The sequence below is a fragment of the Paramormyrops kingsleyae genome, chromosome 1, assembly GCF_048594095.1.
Source record: "Paramormyrops kingsleyae isolate MSU_618 chromosome 1, PKINGS_0.4, whole genome shotgun sequence".
In the NCBI taxonomy this organism is placed as follows: domain Eukaryota; kingdom Metazoa; phylum Chordata; class Actinopteri; order Osteoglossiformes; family Mormyridae; genus Paramormyrops; species Paramormyrops kingsleyae.
In genome coordinates this window covers 69630150-69656370 of record NC_132797.1, presented here as the reverse complement: position 1 = coordinate 69656370, position 26221 = coordinate 69630150, and the positions used below count along the sequence as shown (strand labels likewise).

Here is a 26221-nt window from a genome sequence, read left to right as displayed (position 1 = left end):
TACAAGTCAAATGATTTATCAGATGATTTTCTGTTTATATTAAACCCCAAAATTCATCAAAAATTAATGATGCTTGGAAGAGCTGAAGGTGGAAGAACAGGACGATCAGCAACAAGATAAATGGATTCAGTCGTTATTACTATGAACGTGACATTGTGAGAAGAGTCAGACAGAAGAGACAACAATCTGTAATAATGTAATTTTTATGGTTGCCCGGAGTCAACATGATGATGTTACCTTGACAATGCCTCTTATATGCATCTTGGCGATCATCTCTGCAGTGTAGAGGAACATGAGCAGAGTGTCCAGCGTAAAGGTGACATACTGGAGTGGGGGGTAGTGCTCGAAGGTCTTGGGCGTGTTCATGCAAACAGAGATGACACTGATGATGGCACAGGCCCGCAAAAGCGAGTGAACCCACTACAGAGAGAAGAGCACAAAATACCTCGCATGAGTACTCCCTCCAAATCTACACGGCGTAGTACAGTACCAGTTCTCATTTACACCGAATTGTTCTGATTAGCGGTGCTGATCATCATTTTTTACTCATAGTTTTTTACACTGTAGCAGGCTGATTTAATTATGATTTAAAACGTCATGGGCCATCAACGTTTTACATTGTGCACTAACTCAGAAAGTATTATGTCCTGCGTACCACCATTATGACCGATGTTTACATACCTTCACGTATCATATGCGGAGTTAAAAAAAATAAATAAACAAAAAAATTTAACTTCTTCGGAAACGTCGGTTAGAAGGCTGAACTGATAGCCAAATCATAAATCGTTCTGTTATCTTGCTTTTTGTGTAGCCCAAGTCTACTTCCACAGCAAAGGCAATAATCACCAACTAATCACTGTCAAATACCAACGGCAGTATACTTGTCTGATATCGTCGATTACTGATAATATTATCATATTGCATGCACAAGCCCAATACCGCAATTTTATTTGTATAACTGAGAACAAAATACAAGAAGACTTAGCACTAGAATAAAGAACACATTTATAATAATAGTTAGCTAAGCTGTTAATACACAGCTTGCAATTTGGAAGAAAGTCTTTCAAAAAACCTCTATACAAAAAAAATTGATAACGCTTTCTACTAATGCTATGTCTATAAGAATCTATGAACACATTCATAATACATTATAATACATTCAAAAATCGTTACAAACATGGCTATAAATATTTATAAAGGCATACCACATACTAGCCATGTTTATTATGCATTATGAATAATTTGTGAAGCTCTCATCTAAAATGTACTATTATTCTTGTCAAAATTATTATATAATCGCCTGATCGCTATTATCTGAGATAATCGCGATTATTTCGCATAATCCCTATAATCATCTCCATTCATCTGTATAAAAATAGCTGGATGAAACAGAAAGGGCGTATTTTCCATGACTATTTCCATATTGCAACCATGTAATGTCTGACTGGCACTTGCTTAATGACATCATCTCGTTGCACTTCTTAGCCGATCCGTACCACTTGCCTTACATCTGGGCACGTGCGATATTACACATCACAGCATAATTTACGACGATGCCCGATTTGTACCACTTTGTTTCACAACATTTTCATGACCCAACCTGATCCTGTTAATATTTCTTTTGACAGCATCAAATTAATTTTACAGAATGCTTTTGGGCTAATTTTTCACACCCGTCCAGAATGGGATATTCAGCCAGATTTTTTGATTTTGGATTCGTTATGTTTCACAAAAGTTCTGCACAACAGCTGCACTTGTCGGATTTAAGGTGCCCCAGTTTAAATGGACTTTACCTTTGTCCACTTATATTTACCCCAGACTACCTTAAATCCAACAAATTATCTGGCATAGTTTGCTGTAAATGTAGACAATATGGTTGCCATAACATGGAAGGATGAATAGATTGGGCAGCGCCAGAAAATGTCATGCAGTATTCGCATACTCAAAAGTGCTGCGTATTCCAAAATGCGACATATGCAGATGTGCAAGATACAAATTGGGTAGGTGGTACAGATCTGGTGGTGTCAACACCAATCTGAAGGCACTTAACTTCTTATTTGTTATTTATGTCATATTTGACCCGTACAGTTTTGTTTGCAAAGCTTAAAAGGCAAACAGAAATGCAATTTTTATTTATATGTTGCAAATGTTCCCGTAATTAATAGCCCTTCCTCTTCATAAGGTGTATGTGTATTATTAGGCTATGATTAGGCCAACTCTATAACAGTGTTAGAAAATTAAAAGCCGTTAATTACAATTATTTGTATGACAATTAATCATTAACTAAAATTTCATGATCGTGAGAGCCCTATTTTAGATACTTTCTTTATGCAGTTTAAAGCATCCTTAATTCTTATACCACCCATTATAATGCATTAGCAAAGGTATCAATAGAGCATTATACAGTAGATGAGAGCTTCAGTGGAGCTTGCCAAATATTATAATCAATACTATAATGCCTTTTGTTTGTTAATAAAAGATGCTGTAATGCCCTATTAATTCTTACACCGACCACTATAATGTATTATGAAGGTATCTGTAATGCATTAGAGATGAGAGCCTCAAGTAACGTGTTATCAAAAAGTTTTATAAAAGAAATTGCAATATTATTTCATAAAATCAAATATAAAATAAATGGCTCAGATCTCAACACATTCTGAAAGCAGTAAAATCCAACACTATCAACTCGTACAATGCTTGACCGTGAAGACCAATATACTAGGTAAGACCTGTTATTTTCACTGCACAAGGGTTATTGTTTGACATTTTCTCTCTCTGTGCTAGTGTTTGCTGCAAGATTGGTTGCTGCAGAGTGCTACTGTTGTAGAGTTGCAGAATCAATACACCTGGCTTCGTCTCACGATTCCATGCATTGTAATTAAAAACACTACCATGGATTCACAGTATGTTTCATAACGGTAAAGAATATTAATATTGACTTACTAGGACTATATGCCGTGTGTCTTTCATTGGTCTCTTTATTGGAAAGGCGGAAGGTAAATTAAATTTGCACTCACTGCTTTGTTTATCCAAAGAATGTCTGCATTGTCAGCCAGGGTTTCATCCGGCCCAAAGTCAGTCATAGGCTGGGCCTCGACCCGCGAGCTCTGCTTCCTCTTCAGCATACTGGGGCTGGCTGTGCTATAAAGGGAATGGATCTGAAAGAGAGGTTCAAAGGAGATGCCATTAAAACCCAGGGACCACCTGAAAGACAATACGAAATGAGCGTACAATTTTCATATTCCCTATGTCATACACAGCAGGGCAAAAGTACAGCTTCCATTAGATGTTACTTCCGTAGTATAAGTTTTCTTGGGAAAACTATTTATTTGCATAAATGCACTTAACAGAATAAATTCATATCTAAAGACAGGCACAGAGCCCGTTTGCTAATATGTGTTTGCCTTTTTCCCAAAAGACACACTGTGACCTGCCACTAATCAGACATTTATATATTTATGACCATCAAAGAACCATCTCAGGATTCTTTGTTGGGTAAATGATCAAAATAGAGGGTATTAATAAAACAAAAATAGCATAATAGAATTTTCACAACACTAAAGTGCTGCAATACCAGACAATATGTGATGTGCTGCTTGATGGTCACTGTGACGCACAACCAAAGCATGTGTGAAACAAACAACATCCACGTCTCTTAGTAACTTACCTGACTTAAAGATCAGACTCATTCTTCATTATGTAAAGCTATTCTGCAACTTACAGTAACTGTGACAGGTTGAGGTTGCCTTTATTGCACGTAGGGGCAATTTAGAGTGTTGGCCCTCAAATACTCAGGAAAATCACACACACACACACACACACACACACACAAAAACAAAGCGCACATACCAAAGGTAAAAGTAAGGCTGAAATTGCTCCAGCATGGTACACAACATGCGATCAGGCATACCCTGTAAATAACACACAACAGTTAGTAAACATGGCATATATGGCATACTGGCATGTACAATACAGCAATGTCAACCACATCCGACTGGGCATATATGCAACATTCAGTGAGGTGCCATAGACAGACAGATGGTGTGGTGTGGAAACTCACTGTCAGGCTCCTCATTGGTGCGTTCATCCCCAGGTTACAAGGGGGTGGGTACCAGCGCGAGTGACAATGAGCCAGATATTTCAACACTTCCTCAGTCCTGTTATCAGAAAGACATCATGCCACAATAACCAGAATGAATTACATAACATCGCGTCCGTGATCGAACTAAGAAGTGAACTTTATTGTACAGTTCATTCTTTGACACTGAGGATTTTGTAAGATGGAAAAGCAATTAAAGCAAGCAGCAAAGAAAATATAAAATATCCAAAAGATTCTGATGACAAAACAGCATGCATTACGCCTTCAACTTCCTTTTAATACCAACGCAGTCCCTGAAAACTAGTCATAAGCAATTTACTATGTAATCACTACACTTACCGTATGTTGGTGGGGATTTAAGGAAGAGTGAAAACAAAATTATAGGGTACAAGTGCAATAATGTGGGAGTAAGCTGTCAAAGACTACAATTAGATTCACATTTAGAAAAAGGACATTTTTCCCATAGGCAGGATGCAATCACTGGGCAGATTAATTGTAACTGTGGGCACATATTAACATCTGAAACTTACTCTAAGTTTGTTTCACATTGTTAGGACATTCTATAAACAGAATGAGCCATTTCTATCTGTGACATTTCGAGCTATTAAACATCAGGTGGCAGTTTAACATAAACTTCATATAAAAATATAGGCCTACACACCTGAATCATAACAAAATGCTAACTTTCTTAGGGCTTCTGATTAATTATATGGTTCAAACAATTACAACTTAAGGTCTTTTTTAATACCACTGAAAACGCCACACATTTTCCATAGATTTAAATATGCCAGTTTGTGTTTTTGTGTCCTCTGTGATGAACTAATATCTCATCCAGGGTGTCTTGCGTGCTTCAGATTCACTGCAATACAACGTTCGTTAAGTGGACATAGAAGATGGATGAAAATATGAATGGATTGACATTTGCACTGGCAAACCATTAAACGCAGCTACTGACAACAAAATATCTCTTTTCACTATGAGGACCTGCACAAACAGTAACTTTCCTTTGAAATGCTTTTTTGTTTAACAATAAATGCAATGAAACAATTATAATAATGGTCAGAAATTCAAACACAGGTGCAAACTGTGTTAAAATGCATTTTAAACAAAAGCAATTAAACAGCATAAATGGTCACTAATTATGTAAATATTTGAATCTTTGATAGAGGAAAGTGTATACTTTCTATATTCGTTTGCACTATTTTCACTTGCCTGCACTAGCAGTTAAATGGCAGTATTACTCAAGTTTAAGTACAGATCCTAGAGTAATAAACACAATATTGGAATAATATACAGGAGGCTCCTAAGTTTGCTTCTCTGGCCCAAGGTGGCAATGTGGCGGAGTGAGTGAGCACATACCCTCACAACTCATATCTCTGACTCTGCATGGAGTTTCCTCTCTTTTTGTGTGCCCTACAAGTACTCCAGGTTCATCCCACACTCCAAGCATGTGCTTTAGTGAAATGGTGTTTCTAAATACTGTGTAACTGCATATGAGTTCCCTGCAATGTGATGGACTGGCAACCCATTCCCTGCACAGGGCACATGACCCGATGTTAGAAAAGATGGTTATGTAATGTGTTATACATCCTTTCTGTGCAAGCCATGACTTGCTTAAGGTTGTTGTTATTATTATTGATAGTATTATTATTTATAATAATAATAATAATAAATAGGCCAATGTTTATCATATGAGCAATCAAAACAGTCTACTCTGAACACTATTAAAAACAAAATCAGTAAACACGTTAAATGGGTAAATGTTGAAACAAGTGAATGAGTGAATAAAATACTGAAACAATGAGTTCTCCATAGGTGTTTATAATTACTCCAAGTATAATTCAAGTGTAGCTTGTGAAGTAGAGTACAAGTAATTAACACTTGAACGCATACTATGAGTTCGTAGGCCACATTGCATGTACAAGGCACAATTAAGTATTTTATTCAATGATGAAGACCGACTCGGTCATTTAGATAGCATTTAGCAATGGGACAACTAAAGGATACATTTAATGTAATGTTTAATAATAAGTTTCTCTAGCTTGCTTTGTTGTCTTGTCGTAAAGTTCTCATTTTTGTAAATAAACGTTAACATCAAATAAAGAGGAAAGACTAAACTGGTACTGTTGGTTTTTAAGACGAATATAGTCGGAAAGACCGACCTCCGTTACTATGGAAACAGATCGTGCAAGGTGGGTGCGGAAATTTACTCGCTATTATAAAATGTGTATCGTATGTCAGTATAATACTAGAATGCATAAAATAATACTTGATAAAAATGAAATTCGACAGCCTTTTGTGACGAAGGCCTTTTTCCATGGTTCGCTGTTCGCCTTTACTTTCTGTAGGACGGGCATGTAAACAGTAGAGCTGAATGCGTCAAGATGCCGGTGAATATCTAAAAATTACGGAGCGAAAATGGTACTTACGTAAGGCGAATAACCGTTTTTATTTTAGTCGCTTTTTTTCATTGCTTCTGCTGCTTCACGACCTCTCATGCTTTTCAGCGGCCGTCTCCATGCTAAGCGCTTTGCGATCGCATCACCGTAACATCTGCTGCAGGAACTCCCGTCTCCTGCTACCCGGAACAATAGTCAGGATAAGGCTGTCCCGCATGAGGCCGCATCCTGACCAGATGGGAAACTGAACAATAATAATAATAATAATCATAATAATAATAACGCAGCAGTTTTCCTTTGGTAATAAATTGTTTTTTTTTTTTGACGTGGTTATTTTTATTGTATAGTTCATTTTAAACAATATTGTTTTATATTATTATGATGTGTATTATTGTTTCTGTCCAAACACCACATGTATTAGTAAAACCATAATACTAATCTATAAGAATGCTATGATACTAATCTATAATACTCTATAATTAATCTATAAAGCCTATGATGGGATGGCATCCCATTGTATGTATGTATATGTATGTATTATGTATGTATGCATGCATGTATGTATATGTGTATGTATGCATGCATGTGCATGTTAGAGCTATCAGTCAACTGTAAGATCCTTTCCTTAATGTGAAAGACCTTTTCTTGACCCTATTACCGGAAAGCAGCATTGATTAATAATAACAGTCAGATTGATTGATAATGATGTGATTCAGTGTGGAATGCAAAATACTATCTGATACATGAAACTGAAGAAAACTATATACATTAACATTTATGGTAATCAATCACATGATCATTTAGAGTATATTATGAATATTTAGTATATTATTTTATAGGGTTATCCAATTTATATGGTGTCCTTATTTACTGTATAAAAGTTGCTTAAAAATCCAAAAAACAGTTCTACAGTATTTTTCAGTGACTCATTTCTAAAATGTATTCATTAAAAAGAGTTTAAGCAATTCAGGTTGAATACAAGCTACCGTAACAAATGTCTTAAAGGGCCAGTCCACACTGTAATAAATTAAACTGAGTACATAGTTTGAGTAAAGAACATTTACTAAAATTGATTAAATACTGTAATTGTAAATTACAGAAGTTAAAGGTTAAATACCATTAAAGATACATGAATAAAATAACCAAGTTCAGTATTATTTGATTCTCTGTAAAATCAGGTAGATTATCCTTATGCATAAGCCATCTGGATAAACAACTGTTTCTAATTATTGCTTTGACCAGTGGCTAAACTTCATTTTGGCACTTTAGCTCTCCTGTGCTCCTGTCCAAACCATAACAGTCACAACTAATGAAAGGCACTTGTAGGGATACTGCTTTTGGCCTCAGAAAGGTTTGAGCCGGATTTGGGCCAGCCTCTCGCCTGCTCTCCGTCCGCTTGGAAAAGTTGAAATTCCTGAAGGCATTTTGCTTCAGGTTTCTCGGGGATTTAAACATGTATGCAGAGGCTCTGGTGAATTCCGTGATGGTTTTCTCCCTTCTGATTCTCTTCTCAGCTTTTGAAGGAACGGTATCACAGTCACTGAGGTATGTAGTGCAGTTTTGTTTTTGTCATCAAGTTGTATTATTCAGTGCTTGTGTTCCAGTTATCAGGAAGGTCCACGGTACAGAGGGATGCATTTCATAACTAAAACAACAGCAACAAAAGATCTTCTTTGTGGTTACAGTTATGGAGTTGTGGTGAGAGCACTTTTTTTATGTAACTGCGGGGAACAGCAAGTACTCTGGTGTTGATGGTTTATGACTTTCACTTTTCAGAACTCAGAAATGGTAGGTAAATATTTTTGGGTTTTGTTTTTTACTGTCCATTAATACTATTAGACTAGCTTTGGTGCTTTTCAGACTTGTTAGAGATCAGAGCCATATCTAACTTTTAACCAGTATAGCAATGAAATCAAAACCTAAAACCCATGGTGTTTGCATAAAAGGATCAAAATCTGGTTCCTAAGCAGTTAACAGGCAAGTAAGGCAGACATATATCTTATCGCACATAATGATGTGCAAGGAAGGACAATGGCGTCGATGTTTTTATTGGAGTGTATATGAGGTTATAGAAGATGTACACTTTTAAATGTTTCTCAAGTAATCCTGTAGTCAGTAGCAACATTCTCCTAACTTGTGACGTACATCAGCACTTTATTGACTCTTTAATTTCTTTCTTCGCCAGCAGTCACTATTAACTCAAAATTGAACTTACTTTTTGCATAGAATGAACTTTAAAAAGCAGAGTATCTATGGTCATTTCATTGTATAAACTGCCCTAAAAGACTTATTGATATTGATTTTTTTTTTAAGAACAGTAACTGGGGACTGCAGACTTTCCACAGAATTTTCACTGCGACGGTGCAGGACACCGGACAGCCTTATTTGTAGCGGGAGGGGTGATTGTAGCTGTGGAATCTGCATATGTCACGTCGCAGACCCTGGGAAGTTTTATGGCCCACGCTGTGAGTGTCACGACTGGGTCTGTGCAACATATGATGGGAAAATCTGCGGAGGTAAGTAAAATGCAGGCCTTAGCAATAAAGGGTCCAGAGGTGGAAATTCATTCCAATATTATACGTATTTATTTAGCCGAAGCTTTTGTCCAAAGCAACAAATATTACAAGGTCGTGTGTATCTGGTCAACCTTCAGAGCTAAATTTCCCGTCCTTAACTATTAACAAAGAAGATTGCTCAGGAAGTGAGGATGCTAACAAAGCAGATTTTTATGGTTTTCGAAATGCTACTTTGTTTTAGCCTGAAGATCATTTTTGAAATAACACTTTCAATTGTAAGGCAACTCTTTGAACCTTGTCTGTGAACCGACATAATGGATCTCTGTACTTTATAGTCCATGTGCTTAATTCGAACCATCAGACTAGGACTGAATGTAATAGCAGTACAGACCTTTCTGCTATAACGCAACAGATGTGTTAATCTAAAACATTGCATATTGCAAAATGATGGAATAAAAATAACAAGGCTTACAGATGCAAGTCAAGTGGGTTTTATTGTCATACTATCCATATGTAGGTAAACTAAAACTTAAAAAGTGAAAACACAGGACAGTGCAAAACATGAGGTTGGACATAAGGGTCTACATACTGTATATAGTTCTTTAAAAGTTGCGTGTAAATACTAATAAATAATGCAACAACATACCATTGTAATAAATAGTGCGAGTTGACTGGTAATAAACAGATGAGTAATTACAAGTATTCTTCGGAATGAGTAGGTGGTAAGGCGGGTAGTTGAGTGTTGAATGTCCTGACAGCCTGAGGGAAGAAGTGATTGCTGAAGCTGGCAGAGCTGCCTCTGATGCTGCTGCATCTTCTGCCAGACAGTAGCAGGAAAACGTCCATGGGAAGTGTAGGAGGGCTTTCCCACAATGCTGCAGGCTTTGTGGGGGCAGTGTTTGTGGAAAATGTCCTTGATGCAGGGGAAGAGTGAGCCTGGTGATGTTTTTAAACTGTATGCATGACCTACTGCAGGGACAACCATGGTTCTGGAACTTTTAATTTCCAAACCTAGGCATTTTTGCAACTGGTCAGAACTCTCTCTACCGTGTCCCTTAGAGAATGATGAGGACGGGGGTAGGAGTCTTGCATTCCTCAGCAGCCTCAGGAAGTGGAGACGCAGTTCTGCCTTCCTGACTTGGGTGGAGGTGTTGAAAGTCCACTCGAAACCTAACCAAACCATTACCCATGATGTTTGTTAAACGTGTAAGGTTGCTGAAGTTCCCCTAAAGTTCCCCTATTAGACACTGGATTAAAGTTGATTTTGTCCTCAACAATTTATTGAATCTGCGAAACATATTTTCAATACGGTATATTAATTAATTCCCTTCTTCCCACCTCGTTTCCCCCTTTTACGTTTGTCCAATTTAAACTCAACTAGAATAAACTGAAGAATGAATTCTAAATAGCAGATTCTGAACAATACTCTGTCAAACAGTATAATTTACTCCTGTTCACAGATATATACACACCACAAAGAGATTTACTTACCTAACAGAAATTGCAGCTAGATTGCAGCTAGCCTTTTTTCAATAGAAAAAAGTATAATTACTCACTCAGTATATCTACTGAACAATAGCTTAGGTCGTGACCAGTTGGACGAGCAGGAAGCGGGGAATCAGGGTCAGGAAATGGAGATCCAGGAACAAGGGGTTTATTCGGGAATACAGGCAGACAAGGTAAAACATGGTGAATCACGGCAAACGACGTCAATGACAAGACTGGGGAAACGTACTCGAACGTGGACTGAAGTACACGGGACTCAATTGAAAAACCAGAAACAGCTGGTAACAATCGGGATTGTACACGAGGTTAATGAGGGGGCGTGGCACACAGGAGGATCGGACGAGCAGGGAGTGACATTAGGTTTGCAGAGAAACTTATCCCAAATACTCCCGATAAGAGTGATGGTGTCTGATCCAGCATGGAATTATCAGATGTGACAGCATTTACACCCAGAGAGCCTAAGAAGAAATTGATGGCTCTTGCAAGTCTTTATAAATCCATAAAGTGGACAAGGAGTGTAGCAGCTATGCAGGGCCAGATTAAGAGAATTAAGTGCCCCATGGCAACAGAACACATGAGGTCACTTCTGAAACGGAGCAGACTGACGGCTCACGAAATTCTGAAATGCATCTGATGTCAGGAAAACATTACATAGGCTTTTCAGTGAGTGCCATATTAAAAAAAATATACAATCATCAAATGTATTAGATATGAAATTACATTAATTTGTTAAAAGACATTTGTGAATGGGACTGGGTGGGGTGGGGTTACCCTGCCCCCTGGGCACATGCCGAAATGCCCATATAGTTAGTTTGGGCCTGCAATTATGGTTAAGGGAACTTAAAGGGCAAGACACCTGATAAAGTCATTAACGGTATGAGTAGTTGACGTTTGGTTTTGACACTTTTTGTGGCAGAGTGTTCTGGTGCTAGGGTGCTGCATGGCTGCGGACTGGATCCAAGGCAGTCCAGGATACTGTAAGGTCGTCCCCAGAAAGGTGAACGTTTCTGATGGGCCTTTGCGGTGCCATTATGCCACACTAGGTCTGCTGGAAGCTATGGAGTATATGACATGTTTATTATAATGACAGCACTGCTCGTCTGGTCCCACCACCCCTCAAGGCACAAGGAAGACACACCTCTGGGCTCTTCTCTATTCTGGCACCAAGTTGGTGGAATGAACTCCCCCTAGATGTCCGAACAGCTGAGTCACTGAATGTCTTCAAAAGACGACTTAAAACGCACCTTTTCCAGAAATACCTGAATTAGCACTTCTGGCATTATACTCAGTTCTTTCCTTTTATATTAAAAAAAAAAAAAAACTTTCCCAACAGAGTATTAGATCGATGGTATTCATAGCCTTGGTTTTTATTGAGCTAGTATTGGGAAAAATTCATTGTAGAGTCTTAAAGCACTTACAGTATGTAAGTCGCTCTGGCTAAGGGCGTCTGCCAAATGCTGTAAATGTAAATGTTATAATTCTTTAGCTGCTGTTTGTATGCATGCCCTTTGTTCTGTGCAGTGACATGTGATCTCTTGGAGAACAAGATGAAGGCAGACTATCAATAGGGAGAAACATGCTAGCTGGTACTCTATGCCCTTGCTTGACCTTGAGTAAGGAAGAATGATATGAAACCTGTACAAGTCTCTGGAGTAGTATTTTGGCCAGTTAGTCAGTCGGTGTTCTATTAAGCCATTCTACCATCCCATCACATTGGTATGGTATGGGCTGGTGCTTGTCTTGCAAATTTCCAGCAACTAGCAAAAATATTTGATTAGATTTGACTTAGCTGGTCTGCAGAAATTCTGGAATGAAAAAGTTTACAGAGGAAGTTTTGCAAATTTGGTAGTTGGCTTATCTGGTATTGCTTTGCATTGAGGTGAACATACTTAGAAAAGTAAACTTGTACTACGGCTTATCTGTTGGCACAACTGGTGACAGGCAGTTCAAAGATGCCAGCTGCTACCTTATGAAATGACTGTTTTCCTCTCAGTCTCAGTCAGAGCTCTCTGGTAAGTCTATGTCAGGTATTCAATGGGATATAGGTCTGGTGCCATGCATATATGTCACGAGACATGAAAGGACAGAGGCGGAGCTGCTGAGCATGTGGTAAAACCCTTTGGCTGATAATTAGCCTGTAGTTGGGTTGCCATGAAGCAGAGTAAACATCTCCTGCAGTTAAATTTGGGACACACTGAACAGTTGGACCACAGAATCCAAGGAAGGGTGGAAAATCTTTTGACAAAGCAAACAATTTTGAAATGCAAACCTTTGATATTTCTGCCATAGTGCTTTTAGGATTTTTGGTTGATTCTTCTTCTGCCAATAAGGGAACAGTTGTGCATCTGTGACGATGGTTCAATATGAACACTGGGAGTTTTGTGAAGATCTGCTCCTTGCATAGCACTATAAAGCTGAATGGGTCGGTTGGTACCTGGCTTATGGACAACAACAGAACGTTGCCTGACAGCAGAATGTTGGACTGTGATTGGAGTCTCTCAAACTTTATAAAATTAGATGGGTCAGGGTGAATTCCATCCTGGGACACAATGTGCCCCCCCCCAAAAAATGATCTTTGCCAAGATAGCACTTAGCAAGATTCAAGCTGTAATAATGTCATTGCATTTCAGTCATTAGTGGAATCTCAGTTAGTGTCAGAACAGAAAAACTGCAGCAAGCAGCAACTTCATGTCCCCTAGACCAAGGTTTCCCAATCCAGTCCTCGGGAATTCACAGCCGGTCCATGTTTTTGCTCCCTCCGAGCTCCCTATCTGTAGGTCTCCGAGGACCGGACTGGAAAACACTGCCCTAGACAGTAAAATGAGTGAATACTGACTATTGTTAGTGTTCAGAACAATGTGACAAGTCATCAGAAGATCCCAGCCAAGGATGACAGGATGGTGGGATCGTCTAACAACTTTTATATTGAAATAAGGTCCAGACATGGTTCCCATTATGTGCAAACACTGTCTACTCACTTAGTCGGCCAAGATAAATGAGGCTTTCATAGGGAATTTTCTCAGGGCTGCGTGAGATACTGATGAGTCTTCACTCGCAATGGAAAAAGTTTAACCATGATCCAGAAGGTCTGATACATCAATGCCCTCCATAATGGCTAGAATGTTAGTAGACACCTTTACTGCTTTTTCTCTCACCAGGAATAACGGTTCATTGAATTTTATGGATAAGGGTCATAGGTGCATTAGGTAATGTTTGGCCTCAAAAAACAGATGTTTCCTTCTTGATGCTAACCAGAAGTGCAGGTGTCCCCAAACCTATGAGGAGAATGGAAGCGTACACTGCATCTGGTGCGAGGACTTGAATTCCTGCCTCTGCATGGAAGTAGGTTGTCATTAACTGGGTGTTATTTTGATCAGTAGCCCATAGCCAAAGTATAACGAGATTTGTAAAGAGGGACCACAATCACTTCCAGTCTCTTTGGGGGATATTGCTTTGAATCCCACTCCTGCCTCCAAATTTAAGTGTTTGGTTCACCTTAATTAAATAGTCACTCATTGAAGGTAGAAATCTTCACTCAACAATTTATTGAGCCTGTCACGTGGCTTTTGAAATGTATCACCTTGGCATTTTTTTCTTCCTGTTTTGTCCGTTTCTTATTGTCCAATCAATATTCTCTAATCTCAACTAGATTAACTGAATCAGGGATTTCAAACAGCAGATTCTGAACAATATATCAATTATTAAAAACAATGCAATACAAAAATAACAGTAAAATATCTTATGATTTGATACACTTCTGTTTTGGAATGATGTAATTTGATTAATTTCTGATTGGCCCCAATTCAGATTGATTCATCATCTATTAAAGTGTCCTCCTTCTGAAGAAAAACACATTTAAAATGTCCCTGAGGTTGATCACATGCAGTAATAATGACATGACAGGTATATTGATTTATGGTAGATTTATGTAAAAATCCCCCCCCACCCCCCATGGACTTACCTAAAACGTCTTAGCAGCAAAATTAGCTGCTGAAAAATGTTCACGCTGAGTGAAAGATGGGTAGGCCCAAAAAGGAGAGAAGATAATTATGTAGTTCTCAGAAACATGGAGAAATATTAAATTTGGCAACACCCCATGTAATAAGCAAGTAATATGCACTAGAACAAGAAGATGAAACATAACAGAAACACAGATATGCATATTAGGAGAGTCTGTTTCGTAGAGCCAATGAGAAGGTCAAATGAGGTAAACATCATTAATGGGCAAGATCTCCCTGAGGAGACATGTAAGATATGGGGCATGAAAATGGACAACGACGAAAATTAAGGGCAACGAAAACAAAAGCTGGCTAGGAAGGGCAGTACCGCGGGGATCGGAAGGAGAAGACAACCTTACAGGCGGCATGGCGCGGCTAGGAGTGCAATTTGGAAGGAGGAGAAAGGAAGAAAAATGTGATTTAATGTGTCGGTGATGGTTCTTTTGGACTTCAGAGTGTATCTGTGGTATTTACGCTTGACAGTAAGCCAACGGAAAGGACTAGCAGGAAGAATATGGTAAATGGACTACATTTATATAGCGCTTTTCTACTCCTACGAGTACTCAAAGTGCTTTACAATACATGTCTCACATTCACCCATCCACACTCACATTCACACACCAGTGGTGGAGGCTGCCATGCAAGGAGCCAACCTGCACACCGGGAGCAATTTGGGGTTCAGTGTCTTGCTCAAGGACACTTCGATGGGGTCAGGAGGACCCAGGGCTCAAACCTGCAACCCTCTGGTTGCCGAACGATAGCACTACCTCCTGCGCCACCATCTTCAAGTCAAATAAAGAGATTAAAGGAATTTAAGTAGAGGAGAATGTGGTGCCCACCAATACGAGGGTCAAAATGACAGCGAGCCATATTCAATACGCAAACGTCAGGAAAGGGACAGACTGTGACATTACTGAAGGGTGCCAGAGCCAAAAAACAACATTTATAATTAAACCTATGAATTGTACTGAGGCAATTTATAGGGAATATCTTTTTGCAAGCTAATCATGTTTTTTTCTTATTATCATGTGCACAACAATCAAGGATGAATTATTTGTGCAGAACATATTCAATGAATTGTATAATGATCAAAGATAAATACAAAATAAAATAATGGTATAAATCCTTATGACGCTGTACTGGTTCAGTGAGTGGAAGATGGATGGATGGATGGTCATTAAAATTGTTGTTGTCATTGATGATGATGTTATTGTTTTTGCTATTGTTATTATTACTGAATGCAATTTTAAAAAGGTTTATAAACAGTACGGCTGAAATCTCATCGACGTCTGTTAATATCTGTAAATAGCTGTGTGTGTTGAGAGTTTGCATGATGTCCCTTAGCCGCTTCCTCTGGCTGCTCTGGGCTCCTTCAAAAAGTTCAAAATGCCGTTAGGTGACCCGACCGCTGTATATTACCCACAGTGTGCTCCGGTGTCTTCTAACATGGGCTTTCATCCTATTCACACTGTCCCCTGCCTTGTACCCTCTGCTGACTGTAATAGGCTCTATGTTGACTGGGTGGATTTAAATAACACATTAATACAAAAAATACAAATGGGAAATTATTTAAATATTGCTATTTAGATAAATGTTGTGGTATGTCAGACAAAGGGTTCTAAGGCAGGCATATGGGGAACAACAGAGGCTTTATTAAGGGCAAAATGAAACAGGGGCTGGATAACAAACCGGACTGCAAGGGCGCTAGAAACAGGAGGACTGGTAGAGGGAAGGGCACAGGCAACAGGGGGGTTGATGCCAATGACCGGACTAGGGCTGACAAGAGAAACAGACACAATGATACTTAAATATAAAGACTAACAAGGAGAAACAAGCAACACGTGTGGCTCATCAGGGTTAGGGTTAGGCTTAGGGTTAGGGTTAGGCTTAGGGTCAGGGAGGAGACAGAAAGGTGGGCAGGATGTTACAATAACATGCAGCTAGCATACTTAATGTAAATAAAATTATTATCATATAACAAAATAACCAATCGTTGTTGCTAAATGTAACATAAAAGTAATAGAAAAGTACTTTCTTTCTTGCAGATGCTCTGCCACTGAATATTACATCTGGCAAATCCAGCCCTATTGCATTTTGTTGTGCATGTGTCCAGATGTCACTGGTTATGAGACATTAATTCATCTGCTGCAGCTAATGAGAGTCTTAGAAGGAGCTTCCTCTATGAAATGTCATTTTTACTGCTTGTAAAACAAGTCATGCCGATTCAGGCAAAACACAACATGTTTTCTCTAGATACTGGTTTTTGGTCATTCTCCTGCTTCACCATGTTCTTGCTGTCTTAGAAATCTTAAGCTTGAATACAACCTGCTCCTCACTACCACTCACACTGTAGCCTTCTGCCAGCAGAACCAGCATAGCAAAACTTTTGACATTTTCACTTTTGGCATGGTCAATGGTTATAGCAAACCTCATGTGTCTTGATAAAAAATATTTGAAATATATTATTACGAATGATTTTTATAGCATGCGTATGTATTATTTAAATTGAACGATTAAGTCCATAACAATGGATCTCAAACCTTTCCTCATTTGGTTCAGCTAATTTGCTAATCAGTGCCTCATTGAGTTGAATCAAGTATGTTGGCACTGGAATTCAACAAATACTGCATATGGAACAGCTGCCATAGAAATAAAAATTCAAACTTAAAAATTTTTAGGATGGTTTCTTAATTGTTTTCCAGAGCAATACACTTGATTCTGATTCTGAGGGCTTAATTAAGAGATGAGTTTGACCTGTGATCCATCCATCCATCCTTTTTCCAAACCGCATATCCTTCTGGGTCGAGGGTGACCCATGATCGTAGCTGGTAAACCTGCATGTGTGACGCCGGGCGTGCGGGGTGAGTGCGGAAGCAGGCGAGCAAAGTCGTGAATTCGTAGAAATCGGAGTTTATTCTGGGGAATACAAAAAACACGACACAACAACAATGACGGATCTGGGAAACAAAGGCAGACGTGGACTAATATACACAAGACAGACTGACTTAAACAAGCGACAGGTGAATACAATCAGGAATTAACACGAGGTAACGAGGGGGGCGTGGCACACACGAGGATCGGACGAGCCGGGCGTCACAGCATGTTGTTACAGGTTCAACATGGAAGCTTAAGTTGAACTGATTGGTAAATAAGATGAATTTCTGTCTCGAAATTGTGTGTGTGCTCTGTGACGAACTGGCTTCCCTGTTAGGCTCACTGCTTGACCAATGATTTTTGTGGTTAGAGCTTTACACAGAATAGCATGACCGAAAATGTATAGTGAAACTTGTATATTCAGTTCAGTGTCATTGAAATCGTGGAATCTATTCCATTTATGTAAGAGACAAGCTGGAACAAAACCAGCACTCCATGTGGTCTGTGAGGATCAAGGTTGAAGGAGAAATGTGCATTGGCAGAGTGTGAGGCAACACTTCGAAAGGGTGTGACGGGACAAAGGTGTGAATTCTGAGGGATGACTGAAAAAGCAAAGCTTTAAAAACGTGAAGCCATTTTGAAAAGCCTAGTTATAAGTACTAGCTTTGCATATTTTGTTTCTCTAATATAATGACAATCAAAATCATTGGCTTGTATAAAGAGATCTGAGGAAAATGTTATAGTAATGTTAAAGTAATGAACATGATTTCAGATATTTTAAAGAGGGAACTTTTCAATTTAAAATGTTACAGTATGCATCGCTCAGACAGTAGTCTCCACTCAAACGGAGCCTTGATACTGAAAGCTAACTTTGACTTTCTACATCAGACTAATTGTTCATCTTGATACTTGGCATGTTTCTGTACCATTCTGGAGCATTCTAAATATTTACTTAAATTACTGTTTGTTGTAACAGCAACCAAACTTTATATATAGGCCTACATCATTCTTAACATTTCAATTTTCTTTATTGTTTTGTCAGTTCATATCGATGTTTAGTTGTGCTGATGACTTCAGTGTCTGATGGAAGAGTAATTAGCAATTTGAATTTAAAAGCCTGTTGAATTTGTTCCATTTTTTTTAATGTTCCTTTTAGGGCCGGGCATTTTGACAATATTATCGGTAATAGACAATATTAGACAAGTAACCCAGTGTCCATGTTTGTCAGAGACTAACAGGTGATTTCCACCTGCAGTGAAGTAGGCTTCAACTACACACAGAGCAAGATACCAGAGAAAGATAACTGTAATAATTATGATTTGGTTTTCAGATAATCATTCTAGGTTACGTTTCCGACATAGATTTTTGCAGTAATAGTGTGTACACCATTCCTGTACGATGAAAACTTCACCAACATCACCAACTTTTATCTTCCAGTCAGCAAACACAATGTGAGCCGATGAAGTACCTTGAAAGCCTAGCTACACATTCTATCTTTGCAGCTCCTTCCATTTAAAAATAAAATAATAATAATAATAAATTTTATTCATATAGCACTTTTCAAGATATCAAAGGTGCGTACACAGAATAAAGTAAACAGAAAAGAAAATGACAAAACATATTATGGATATGGGAAGGAACAGTCTTTAGGGTATAGCCAAAACTTAGTTCCTCTTCAGAAAAGACATGTTTAAATTACATGTATATGTTTGTTTATTTATTTATTTATTTTTTTAAATGATAATTGATGAGTTAGGCTCAGTTAGAGATTTTTACATTTGGTTTTGACAAATGGCCAATGTTTTTGCAATGTTTAGTGCAAAGCACATAATTTCTAAAAGGTTTTCCTTATGTCCAAACTGCATCTTGCTGGAGCACAGTTTCACCTCCTTCAACATTAACGTTTTTTCTTAAGGTCCCAAAATTTAATAAAAGATTCAAAGTGAATGGATTAATAAAAGCCAACTTTTTGTTGTAAAAATATGTCTTTTCATCAGCTTTAATGTAAATTTTCATTAGTAGTTCTGACCAAACATTCATTTCATGAGTAGATGAGATATTCCTACATGATGCCTTGATTTCTTTCCCTTTGTTTTTACATTTTGTCTTATTTCACTAACCATACTGCCGAACCTTCACTTACTAGTGATGGCCGAAATGGTTTGTTTTTCGGACAGTTTGTTTGATTCATTTCACCTAAAAGACTCATTTAATTCATTTACCTGTTTCCATAAAATAGATCTGAAATACTTGTGTTCCGATAAGTCAAAACAAAAAAAAGTGCTAAGGAGTAAACTAAATTATAGTGTAAATATCTCAATATGGTACCTTAGCTACTTATGCTTGTTAAAAATGCAAACATAACAGCTGATCACACAGTCAGCTAACAGGTCCAAACGCTAACACACTTCGGTTTAAATCATTTTAAATCACAAAAACATGTTGCATCTCTAAAATCCAATTGCATCATATGGAAAGTCGCTGTGCATGTAGGCTATATACTACACCAGTAGATGGTGTATTTCAGTCACGACAGGTACAGCTGTCTTGTTCAGTAGCCTATCTGAATCTTTCGTTCATCGACTCGCTAACTCGTTCACGCCTTCTGAACGAGAGACCCAAAGAAGTGGAGGGACTCTCTCGTTCATTGACTCACTCACCAACTCCTTCACTCCTTTGGGTCTCTCATTCTTGGGATGCATTTCCCAAACGCTGCTGCTAGCAGCTGAACCCATTTCAGTATTCTTCGGATTTTGACCAGATGTAGGGAGCCATCCAGGGACTTTTTGTGCACTAAGTGATGTGCACTATGGTTTCAGACACACTGCGGCTGCATCTGAATTCACAGGCTGCATCTTTCGGAGCATGATGTCCATGTGGACTTTGTAGGCTTCATCCTTTGATGGTAATAACATTGGAAGGAGCCTTTGAAATGGGACGGCCTTGTTGCACTGCTGTGACACATTTGGTCGTTGAATGCAGCCTTAGAGAAGGATGCAGCACCTGAATTCAGGGCACAGCCTATTACGTCTCGTGTACTGTATTAGCACACAATTTAGTTTGAAAATGTATGATTTTGGATGCAGTCTTGGTCATTCGTTCAATGTATGCATATATGTTCAGTCCCAGGTTTAATTTCTTGCCAATCATATGCTCACTTACAGCATGTCATTGGCAGGGTGGCCAACTTCCACAAGAAATCTGATGGCAAACCTATATATGATTCCATTATAAACCTAAAATGAGGTATATCCCAAGCATTGGCTTGGTTTGCAAATCCTACAGACTATTTACAAGGTAATAAAACTGTTACATACATTTAAATGTGTGTGAATTTGTGTGCAGCATCAAATTGAAAATCTCACTCCTGCCAGGTGACCGAAGTTGACAACACTGCCTTACTGTTGCCTCATTGGCTTCGCTGGCCATAGTCGAGGAGGGAAGCCGCATTCACATCATATTTCTCAGGATAAATAGAAGAACAAAAAGAACTAATCTTTGCAGGGAAGTGAATATGACTGTACAGTGCCTACAAGGGACTCCTTCCCCACAAGCCAATCGTTTGTGAACATCATATCCTCACTTACTACACCACAAGCAAATATTACTTTTGCATTTTTAAGTTTAATTTACGTGTCGTTTCAAAAATTCAAGTGCTATTTAACCAGAAGATGTGTACAATGCCAATATCAAATGAAAATAACTTTTTGATCACATTTTTAGTTTATTTTGTATTGCTTTCAACATGACAAACATGGCGTCTTTAACAATGTGATCATAAATTCATGGGATAACTGATAAACTAATGGACAGAGCGGCTTATTCTGGACACCCCCTTTGGTATATATGTCTGTGCCTTGGAATAGACTAGCACCCCCCCCCACAACCCTGACCACAATAAGCAGTTGGGTGGATGGATGGATGGATGGCAGGATTCTCTACTTAAAACTGTGTAACATTTTAAAACAATGAAGAATATATTTTTTATAAAAATTATAGTAGTTAGTGGCCAGAAGGCATTTGAAATTTGCAGTTTCACTTAAGTTGAAACAAATCTTTGTCTTCCATCCATTTCATTTCCTTCCTCAGCTTTACTCGATGCAATGTCAATGGCATTCTGCTCCGCTGGGAACATAGTGCATTCCGGTCAGTTGGAGAGTTTTGCCCAGGGCCTCTTTGGGAATAGGGCTGTCGAACAAATTAATTCTGAGCAGACGATTGCCTCATCGTGACACAGAGGCCCTTGGCAATCCATGTTTCTTCTGAAAACTCTGTGTCATAACATCTACCCCGTGCTGTTAGAAATGTTGGAACTCTGTGGATTTCTAGTATAAGCAGTGAAGCTCAATAAGAAGATAGAGCATTTATACTGTGCAGTATGGTAGGTGACATCTGTTTTGGCGATCAGTTAAAGTACAATAGTAGTGAAATATACCCACATTTTAAGGGTGTAAGAAAATATTCATACACTTGAGTATCACAATATTATGTTTTGTGCTAAGATGTGCTTTTTAATTTGATGTAACAGTGTGCCCCATAAAATCTAAACTATAATTGTTTGGACAGTGGCAAAAAAAAACAATTGAACATGCACGATCTATATGACTTGCCATCCTCCTTGAAGGTAGGCCACCTTGCCACCTAGGATGTCTACAAATATGGAAAGGAAAAGATATCGAGAAGGAATGAGAACCTTTTTTGGGAACAAGGAACTTTTGTCATATTTCCACTGCAGGAGCTTGGCCTGATTGTAGTTCCTGGTCCTTTTTTTTTTGTCCCTACTCCGGGATAGGTACTTTTCTTTCGACCAGGAACTACTGGATCGTGGGTTATAGTGACAAACTTTGCTGATTGGTTGGCCACAAGCACTAGCACTAACTTTGAAGTTACACAGGAGTGTGGAAAAAAAAGATAGAAGCAGAAATCCCACCTCTTCCGGAGGTTCCAGGAGTCTCCCACAAATTGACAGCAGTTCTCTGACACCCACAAATGATGCACAATATGCCAGAAATCTGTTGTTCAGCTATCATGCGGCAGTAAAATTAGCAAGGAGTTTTGCCGCTGCAATGCCGCCCCACCAGCTCGGCTAATCTTACCGTCAACCTCAAGCCCTAGTTGGCAAATATTACCTCCAGTTCCCCTCCCTTATTGGGCAGTATCTATTTTTTTAATATTGTCCAGACATTATATTGCACTCAAAAAGACACAACTTAATAATTTAAAGGTAAAGGTAATTTTATTGGGGTGGGGGGGTGGGAATGAAGCTCCCTCACCCCCCAGTTCCTATGCCCCTGAGTGTGGGGTAGAGCAATAAATCTCTTGACTGTGTGGAACTCCCACAGCCTATGAGAGAGCGGAATAGGGGATTTTTCCGATGGTGTCAGTGTGCCTGGCTAAGTGAAACAGTCCATGACAGGCAGTGAGGGCTTTTCTTCTTCCAGCCTCCTTAATATCATCACAGCCAGACACACAGGCGACCCTGAAACAGCCACAGGAAATAATGCATATGTAATCAACTGACCAGCATACAAAAAAGCAACATCGTTTTTTTTCTTTTGTTTTACATCATATTTGCATTCACCGAAAACAATTATATTGTAGAATTGTATGATATGTCCAGGAAACGTATCCACAGGAAACACGTGTGCTTATGTATTAACTTCTGATCTACAATCACTATAGGTATTTGATTTCTGCTTCTATGTATTTACCCTCATTTCCATTTCACTCTGATATGAAGTATTAAATTACTGGAAGACGTGTTCAGAAAATTGACCTGTTGAGGATGTAGAAATGTATGACACTGATTTTCTCCAGCTTACAGAAAACACAATTGTGATTATTTTAAAAGAGATCAATATCTTGACGACAAATTTGTTTTTGTTAAGGCAAACAGAGTATAATGTAATCACAATATTGCAGATATAATGGTGAGAGTATTGCAATGACGAAAATGAATATGGTCTTGGAAAAAATGTACATTTGAGCATGTTGATTCGCAAATATATTTCCTATATGTAAAATATGCTTGTGTCTTTTCGATATATAACTTATAATCTTTAATTTTTAGGTTTATTATGAAAAATCTAAGCTATACTTTTGAGCAATGGCGTTTTTCTTGTCTGAACCAAACTTTTATGAATGTTTATGTAAAACATCTTGGGCATTTTAACTATAAAAACGATTTAAACTATAAAAAGCACGGAAAATCTTCCATTAACATCTGAAATATCCGCCTCGAAGAAAAAAGTACATGAAAGTACTGAGGATTAGCTTAATTGAAATCAGTAACCAATAAATTTACTAAATAATTTACTTAATTTACTTACATTTAAACTTAATCACAAAATTTTCTTAATCAGTAAACACTAAATAAGTAACTTTTACCCATAATGCAGCTGAACATCAGGAACAAATTCTACAATATTAAAAAAAATTCCATAATCATCTCTTCCTGATTCATTCTGTGTATAACAACTTCACAGATGACAATGAAACTTCAAACGACTAATCCTGAAACTGATATCATAGGATAGCATAAGATAGGGATATCATAAGATAGGGATATCATAAGATAGGGATATTATAAGAAAACGATATCGTAGGATAAGGATATCATAAGATAAGATGATCATCTCCCATCTACTGTCTCATCCAAATTCATATGCGACATTGTTTGTTGGATTAAACTCATCTGATACCTAATAATCCTTGTTTTGCAGTAGAAATACAGCCAAATCTGCTTCATTTAACAATAAATTCAGGAATTTAAAATGCTATACTTACAGATGTATGCAAGAAGATATCAAGGTTGGAGAGTATTATTCAGTTGGCCTTCTTTGTCAGTTCATAGCCTATTGAATTTAAGATTGCTGTTTGAGTTGGAACACGCTCCTGAAGTGTTATTTATGATACCTACAATATTAATAAAGAATAAAGATCACCTCATTTATATGGAGAAGATACTAAAGAGGATTTTTATTTCTTTTTGAATAATGCCTTGTGGGTTTAGAATTGTACTTGTTTATGAAAATCAAGATAAAAAGCTACCTTTGCGCCAGATTACCTAATCTGGGTTTCCGGAATTCGCAGATAACACTGTATTGAAGGCAGCAAAGTAATCATATTAGAGGTAAGAGGAATTACTCTGTTGTTGTTCATTGCTATAACATTGAGTATCCTGCTCATGCTAAATTATTCAGCCATTTTGATTATATTACACTAAACCTGTTTCTGTCTATCAGCTTTTTTCTCCATTACTTACCACTGATCAAAAGTCAAATGCTAACAATTTGGAAAGTCAAATACCTGTATTTTAGTCAAGTAATTTAGCTGCTAACAGATGATTCTTCCCAAAGGAGAGGCCACAGAAATGGTGTGTAGCACTCGGTTAGGGATTTGTGTTCATGATCAGAAGGTGAAATCCAATATCCAGCAGAGTAATCATATCACCACTGGCCCCTTAAGTAAGATCCTTAACCCCAATTGCTCCAGGGACTGGCTGAATCTGCTTCCTCACTTGTATGTCACTTTGGACAAAAGTGTCAGATAAATAAAACTAAGTACTGTAACAATGTGTATCTACTCTGTTTGTGTTGAGCTGTCGTGCAAGTACACTGGAGAGCCATTGACAACTGGAGACAAATTTGTGTCTGAGCATACTTAACCAATAAACCTGATTGGGGAGCCCTTGGCAAGCTATAATGATGCCCCTCACCCCCCACCCCCTTGCATGAGGACCAAGAGAAATGGGCTAGCAAGTCAACACCTCCTCAGACGATGGTGCCCTGGGCGGCTGCTCGTGTCACCCAATGAGCTGATTGACACTTGTTTCAGTTCACTGACTATGCTAGAGTATTCCCTGTGGCCCTCGATTTTATTGTCAGACAGAGCAGTGCTGCATGAAGTAGATTTATATCCATCTTTATGTTGGTTGCCTTCCAGGGTGATGCAGTAATGCATGACCCACACACAGTAGTCTGAACATGTGAGTATGTTGTCACTAAAATATTTTCTTCTTTTTGTATCACATTCTTCAGGTCACGGTACCTGTGACTGTGGGAAATGCATGTGCGAGCAGGGCTGGTTTGGCGAAGCCTGTCAGTATAAAGAAGACTGTAACCTTTCAAAGAGAAAAAGTAAAGAGTTATGCCGAAACCCTCAAGGAGTAATCTGCTCAAATGCAGGCAAGTTATTGGCAACGAACTTTAGTTCATTCAGAATCGCTTTTGAACCTGTATTTGCTTTTTGTCTTCATGCTCTGTAGCTTTCCCTGTTATTATTTGCTTCTGTAGAAAGAGAATTGGTTGAATGGCAGGTATTTGAACTCTGAGATCCTGATGAATGGCAGGTATTTGAACAATGAGACTTGATCGATTGGCAGGTATTTGAACACTGAGATTCGATTGAATGTCAGGTATTTGAATAGCCTCCTGAGACCCAAGGAAAAAAGTGTCTTTCAGTTGTAGGTTATTTGTCTTTGGAGGAAATAAGACATCTTACAATTTAGATCTTTTTCAAATTTATTTTTATTTTTAATTTCACAGCATGTCCTCTTTAGTGCACAACAGGAATAAATACATTTCCTAACATCAGTGAAAAAATAAATGCAACAATAAAATGTCCATTACAATGGACATAAATGAATGGGTGGGGTCTCAGGAGGATAGATAGGGGGGCTGAATCTTTACTGGGGGGGGGAGCAATGGCAAACATATATAAGTTATTCATGACATAAGCTAATAAATGCACATTTATTTGGGAGGGACAGAAAACATTTTAAATAGGCTAAAATACACCTAATGACGCCCCTGTATTTGAAGAAAACAT

At 38.3% G+C, this 26221-nt stretch overlaps 2 protein-coding genes across 8 annotated transcripts in view; one reads left to right on the top strand and one right to left on the bottom strand.

The window, feature by feature from the left end:
* The window catches only part of nalcn (sodium leak channel, non-selective), a 71049-nt gene extending 64350 nt beyond the window's left edge, over positions 1-6699 (bottom strand). For 2 of the 4 annotated variants that reach the window (XM_023814614.2, XM_023814679.2), the window contains exons 1-4: positions 6529-6699; positions 4061-4157; positions 3018-3158; positions 238-420 (exon numbers count right to left, since the gene is read on the bottom strand). In XM_023814614.2, coding sequence (XP_023670382.2) covers positions 238-420; positions 3018-3158; positions 4061-4087 — 351 coding nt within the window. In that variant the 5' untranslated portion in view covers positions 4088-4157; positions 6529-6699. Of the gene's footprint in view, positions 1-237; positions 421-3017; positions 3159-3849; positions 3912-4060; positions 4158-6528 lie in introns of those variants that run through there. The other 2 variants (XM_023814762.2, XM_072697567.1) reach the window with 2 other exon arrangements.
* Positions 6459-26221, top strand: part of itgbl1 (integrin, beta-like 1) — a 48799-nt gene continuing 29036 nt past the window's right edge. Inside the window, exons 1-4 of one of the 4 annotated variants that reach the window (XM_023815102.2) lie at positions 6459-6489; positions 8013-8043; positions 8812-9014; positions 25432-25578. In XM_023815102.2, the coding sequence (XP_023670870.1) occupies positions 6474-6489; positions 8013-8043; positions 8812-9014; positions 25432-25578 (397 nt within the window). In that variant the 5' untranslated portion in view covers positions 6459-6473. Of the gene's footprint in view, positions 6529-7740; positions 8044-8811; positions 9015-25431; positions 25579-26221 lie in introns of those variants that run through there. The other 3 variants (XM_023815028.2, XM_023815183.2, XM_023814949.2) reach the window with 3 other exon arrangements.